The sequence below is a fragment of the Argiope bruennichi genome, chromosome 6 (assembly GCF_947563725.1).
Source record: "Argiope bruennichi chromosome 6, qqArgBrue1.1, whole genome shotgun sequence".
Taxonomy (NCBI): domain Eukaryota; kingdom Metazoa; phylum Arthropoda; class Arachnida; order Araneae; family Araneidae; genus Argiope; species Argiope bruennichi.
This window is the reverse complement of record NC_079156.1, coordinates 97,902,325-97,908,229: the sequence shown is the minus strand read 5'-3', so window position 1 is coordinate 97,908,229 and position 5,905 is coordinate 97,902,325. Positions and strand designations below refer to the sequence as shown.

Here is a 5,905-nt window from a genome sequence, read left to right as displayed (position 1 = left end):
TTATAATTTAAAAACCCTGAATCTTCCACTATCTATCTATTTTCACGTATATACCTTTTATAATTATATCTTTAGTTTCTATAATCAATTTCAATTTAGTTTCATATCAATTTACTTCCATATCAATTTCATATCAATTCATCAATTTAGTTTCATATCAATTCATCAATTTAGTTTCATATCAATTCATCAATTTAGTTTCATATTAATTCATCAATTTAGTTTCATTTCAATTTCATATCAATTCATCAATTTAGTTTCTATAATCAATTTTTATTTACGTCCATGTGTGATATTCTTAAGTTAATACAAATCGATTAAAATTTTAAACATACGATAACGGATCGAATGGAGTAAAAATTATTTAAACAAGACTTTCTATTTTACATAAAACTTTATTATATTATATTTTAATTTGAATCTACAAGCATACATTTAATGAACGAAATACTTTAGCATTGATTAATTTAAATAATTGAATAATGAGAAATCCCTGAAAACTGAGTGATAGTAAAAACTATGCGATTTGCAAAGAAAGCAAGGCCACACGAAGCGACAATATTACCGAAAAGTAGAATAATAATATTGTTTTCTTTCTATTTCTATTTTTGATTTTGGCGACACACCCTTCAAAGTACGTTAAAGAACAGTAGGTACCATATTCGCTCAGAGCATGTCACTAGAAAATTTACAAGGACATCTACTCACGTGAGGGCAAGAGAAACCTATCTCAAACCTTATCCTATTTTATTCTTTTAAACTTCCGCATATACCAAATCAAAATCAAAAACAAAAATAGCAATGTGTGCATACAGGTTTTTATATTTTTCTCGTATCGTTCAGAGGTAGAAATACATGGTAAATCACACTTCAAATCAGTGTATCCGATCACAGCAAACCAAACTAACTATCAACATGATCGCTAAGGTGAATTTTATTGCATTTTCTGATGAATGGATTTTAATATTTCTCTTAAATTAAACTTTCAATTGTGAAAATATAAATAATTACTTATCTATATTGTTCTCAACATGTTCGAAGAAACAGAAATATGATTTGAATCTCGTAAAAATGCTTGTATAAATTTTAGAACAATTTAATTTTAAATTCGGATATTTAAATTATTTATTACAATTCTTCCAGATTTGACCTCTTTAAGTAAACTAAGTGAAAGTTTAGTTTGTAAATGAAACTGGAATATTTTGAGTTGTTTTCATCTATGGCGTTATTTGAATATTAAAAGCGTTATACAGCATTCTTTGAATATTATCTATTTCATTTTTATTTCATTATTGCTATAGTCTAGAATTTATAGAGAGATAGAATTCAAATTTCAGCAGATTTTTCGTTCATGGTTTATAATTCTAGATAATAGTTTCATTAATTAAAAAAAATGTCAGTACAATATTACAATTTTACTATCTGAATTAAAATATTTCACGTTTCTTATATGTAAATAAAATCGTTCCTTTTAAGGAAAATTTTAATTTTAATTTTTAAATGTAGAATTTTTAATAAAAAGTAAAATATGGAAAAGCGGAATGTTTAATAAAAATTTTAAAATGTGATTTTTTAAAATTTAGTTCTTTTCTTTATATATGGGCGTTTAGTGGTTAGTTTTTTTTTTCAGTGCCGAAATTTTAAGAAATATAGATTTGATCCATATAGAATATTATGTATATAATAATGCTTTAGAATATTTATTCCCTCTTTACATAGCAAGAATAGCTAAAAGAACGCTTAAAGTTTTAAAAATAAAAATAAATGCTTATTTTTTAACATAAAAAGGCTTTATTTAGAGAAGAATAGATTTTTTCAGAATAGATTGGTAATAGATTTTATTAATTCTTATAAGTTCTTATAATATATACAATAGTATAAATCTGCAAAATCATTAGAAATAAGGAATACATTATATTTTAAATGCTTTTGCTTATTTAGCTTCTAAGACTTATATCACAAATTCGATTGTTTCCTTAAGAAATTTTACTGTTGTCTTCGTCTATCAGAAAGTATCTTATTAATGACAGACTCAGCATTTTAATTTTATTACATCAGTTTGGCCACGGAATTCTTGTGGCATCTTCTTTGAATTAATTTTCAGAAACTTTTTTTAATAAAAGTGGTAGATTCTTAGGTCTTCTAACCAATAAAAGAAGTTTATTTTATATTTAACATATCCATTAATAAAAGTAAATCTGAAAAGTAAATGATGCTGAAATATTTATAAATAAAATTGCTGAAGAGAAGTCTTGATACATTGATGTTTGTCGAAGGCATTCAATTGCTTGTACTTGCCATGTACATGTCATTGCTTACATGTCATTGCTTGCCATGTACATGTCATCAATGTACACATTGTTGCTTGTACATGTCATTGCTTCTACTTGCTCAATAACTTCATAAACAAAATCTACAATAAAACAAAAATTGTAACAACAGCAAAAATATTAACTTCATTAAAGTGAAGAAACTTCATTAAATAGCATTTTTTCTACAGGTTGTCATCTTCTGCGCTGCCCTCGCAGCTGCCCATGCCTCCCTCCTGGCCGCTCCCCTTGTCAACACCGGAGTCAGTGCTGAATCCAGACAGCAAGACGTAAGTTTTGAAAATTTTTTATACTATTCAGTTTTACAGTTTTGTCATTTGACATTTTCATGCATTTTTTAAATTAATTTTATTGATATTTATTGTAGATATTGTAATAGTAATGTAAATTATAGAATATAAAATTATGATGTAAATTAATCATACCGATTGTAATAAGGATTAAAAGTTAGTAATAGTCAGGTGAATGTTTACCCTGCATATTCAATAGATCTGAGGCGTGAAAATTACTTTCAGTTAGTCCAGATTTCTAGACAAAAAAGAATCTTCACAAAATAGTTTTTATAAGGACGATATACTTGTATGTACTTATAAATATTCTGCTATGAAAAAGGTTCGGTTAATTCAAAACAGACAAAATACTGCGTTTAAAAATATGAATTTATGATCATTTAATATAAACTTGCGACTGCTTAGTAGAATAAAAAAAACATTATTTTTTATCATATATTTTGACAAATAAATGAAAAAAAAATGTGAACTTAATAAACCGAAATAATGTTAGTAATATCATAACATATGTAAGATCTAAATGTCTATTATAAAATAACAACACTGTTAGAAAGTAAATTTCATTCAGCTATCAACCTGATTTTTTATTCAAGAATTTTAAAATTATTTTAATCAGAATTATTCCAAAGTAAACATAAGCTCATGCATCTTGTATGATTTGATTATAAAACCGACTATTTATTTCAATGTCATAAATAATACATATAAATAATTTAACATTAATTCACATGAAAAATTGCTTTTTTTTATCTATTAATGTTTCATTTTCAGATATGTATTTTGAAATAAATATTTTAAACATGATTACTTTTATTTTAAAACTTTTTACGCTTATTTAATAAAGAATAAAATATATTACAGCTACAAGAATTCTAAGGAAAGATATCAATATATATTAATGAAACAAACACTTCTGATTTTATTTACTGAATTGCATTAAAATATGATGTATCTTTAGGGGATTGAGATGCGCTAGGATAGAACCAGGGACCTTGTGGCTCAGATGCGCGAGGATAAAACCTGGGACTTTGTGGTTCGCAGTCCAGTAACATGACCAGGATACAAAAGCATACACTCGTGTAACGTAATTGTTAACTGGCTTATATGCTATTCACCACACATCATTCACTGCTTATGCAGCATGTAAGAATGAAGTTCTTAGTTCTTAGAAAGATTTAATTTTTGCTGAAGCAACAAAAAGTCTTTTATCAGTCTTGAAATAAAAGCTTATCTAAAATGCTAAAAATCCATTTTAATGCGGAAGCAAAATTTGAAGCTGATTGCAAGAATAATTATCTGAATACAACAAATTTTATAAGGTTAATTTATGAGGTGCAAATATCAAAAACAATAATGGATTGCATCATTTCTGTATTACCGAACCGCTTTTAGATAAAGTTATGTATTAGTGTTCACATAGTGCTCAAAATAAATTTTCCACTTATGTTTTGATATCTAAACAGGCTTTCGGTAACTATGCTTACGCCTATGATATCAAGGATGGAGCCACTGGATCCATCAACTCCAAGGCTGAAGTAGGAAAAGCCGCCGCCATCGCTGTTGCCGCCCCAGCCATTGCTGCTCCACTTGCCTATGGTGCTCCTCTTGGTCTTGGATACGGAGTTGGTCTTGGACACGGAGCTCTAGGACTCGGATATGGAGTTGGTCTCGGACACGGAGCCCTCGGTCTCGGATATGGAGCTCTTGGACTCGGACATGGAGCTCTTGGACTCGGACATGGAGCTCTTGGACTCGGCAAAGTTCTGTATTAAGAAACAAACTTTTAAATTTGAATGGACTACCCCTCGAAATATGACATTATTTATTTTTAATGAGTGTATTGTTAATGGTGTGAAATAAATAAGATTTTTTCTGACAATTTTTTCTCTATTCATAGTTTTTAAAGAAATATGCAATGCATTTGCTGATATCTGTGCATAAGCTACAGGCAGACTTCGAACGATATAGAAAGTTGTAGTTAATTTCAAACAAATAGCAAACAGAACAACAAAAATATATCAAAGGGCAATTAACAACAGAATATATATTATAGAACAAATTTATAATATTTATTTTTAGCATAATTTGATATATGGCTGTTTTCCTTTCTTGATATTTTAATTTTTTCGGATATTAATGGCCTATTTATAGCGATATTTCAAGTAAATTTATTATTCACTAATCGGTTTCGGTGGTAGGTTGTTTCTCCCTATCGTATTTATTACATTAATTAAGTTAAACTATAAAACTTACTTAGAATTATAAACTTTTACTAAACTGAAAGCATTAATTTTAATGTAGGATATAAAGAAAATGAATTAGAAAATACTAAAAAAAAAAAAAACCGTCAGTAATTTGCTTTAAACTAGAAGAATATTTTAATCCTTAAAGTGAATGAAAACATCTTCAATGCTTATAACTGACGAATTTTTTTTATTGTTTGTTTAAAAGTGTTAGTTAGAATATAAAAATGTTTTATAAAAATGTTAGGCTTAATGGGATAACCTTTTTTTATGTTAGATTTTATGTTGAACCTAATGCACATAATCAAAATAACTGACAAAATCAATGAAAAAGGAATTCAGGTTCAAACAGTGAGCTAATTTTGCCATTTTTTTAATGTTCTTCAACCAATTACTACTAAAAACTCTTAAGTGTTTCATTTTTAAATTTTTACGTGAACTAGATAGCGAAAATACATAAGAAACAAAAAATATTAGTAAAAAGCCAAAAATGTTCTAAAAAAATTCTAAAAAGTATGGCTTTATTGGCTAAAAAGAGATATAAAGCAAAATCCTTTTAGTTTAAAAATTTATCTAACGATTTACTGAAAATTTTATGACAGTATAAGGAATATATTGCTTTATTTCTGAGGAAAAATGCTTTATTTTTTCCAGCCTTTAAATGTTGAGATTCGACTGATAAATAGAACAAAATTTTCAAGTTTTTCGAAATATGAAGTATTAAAGTAAATGTAATTTTTTTTAATGTACCAACTGATTATTTTGTAAATCAGGATTTACAGAACATATTGAGAAATTATTATACTAAATTTAAGCAAAAACTGTACATTAGATTTTAATTTTTACGTGAAGATTTTATCAGAATTTAGAACTCCATAAAATAACATTCAAAGTTGTAAAACGGCGTTGAAACATGGGTTATGTAAATATAAAAATGAATGCAACTTCCCAATGTTGGAAACATAGAAACTAAATTTAAAAGGTTTTTGCAAAGGAAATGATCAGAAATCAAGAATATTGAATGAAAAATTCAATATTTTCG

General features: G+C 27.1%; 1 protein-coding gene across 1 annotated transcript; it reads left to right on the top strand.

The window, feature by feature from the left end:
* Positions 1 to 892: 892 nt before the first annotated feature.
* On the top strand, positions 893 to 4,468 carry LOC129973002 (cuticle protein 64-like). Its single transcript, XM_056087340.1, has 3 exons — positions 893 to 927; positions 2,501 to 2,599; positions 4,084 to 4,468. The coding sequence occupies exons 1-3, from the start codon at positions 916 to 918 to the stop codon at positions 4,390 to 4,392; spliced, it is 420 nt and encodes a 139-aa protein (XP_055943315.1). The 5' UTR covers positions 893 to 915; the 3' UTR covers positions 4,393 to 4,468.
* Positions 4,469 to 5,905: the final 1,437 nt, after the last annotated feature.

What these genes read in the sequence shown, in the direction of transcription:
- LOC129973002 (XM_056087340.1), top strand. An exon ending in CTGAATCCAGACAGCAAGAC is followed by an intron (nt 2,600 to 4,083) that starts GTAAGTTTTGAA and finishes ATATCTAAACAG; the next exon opens with GCTTTCGGTAACTATGCTTA.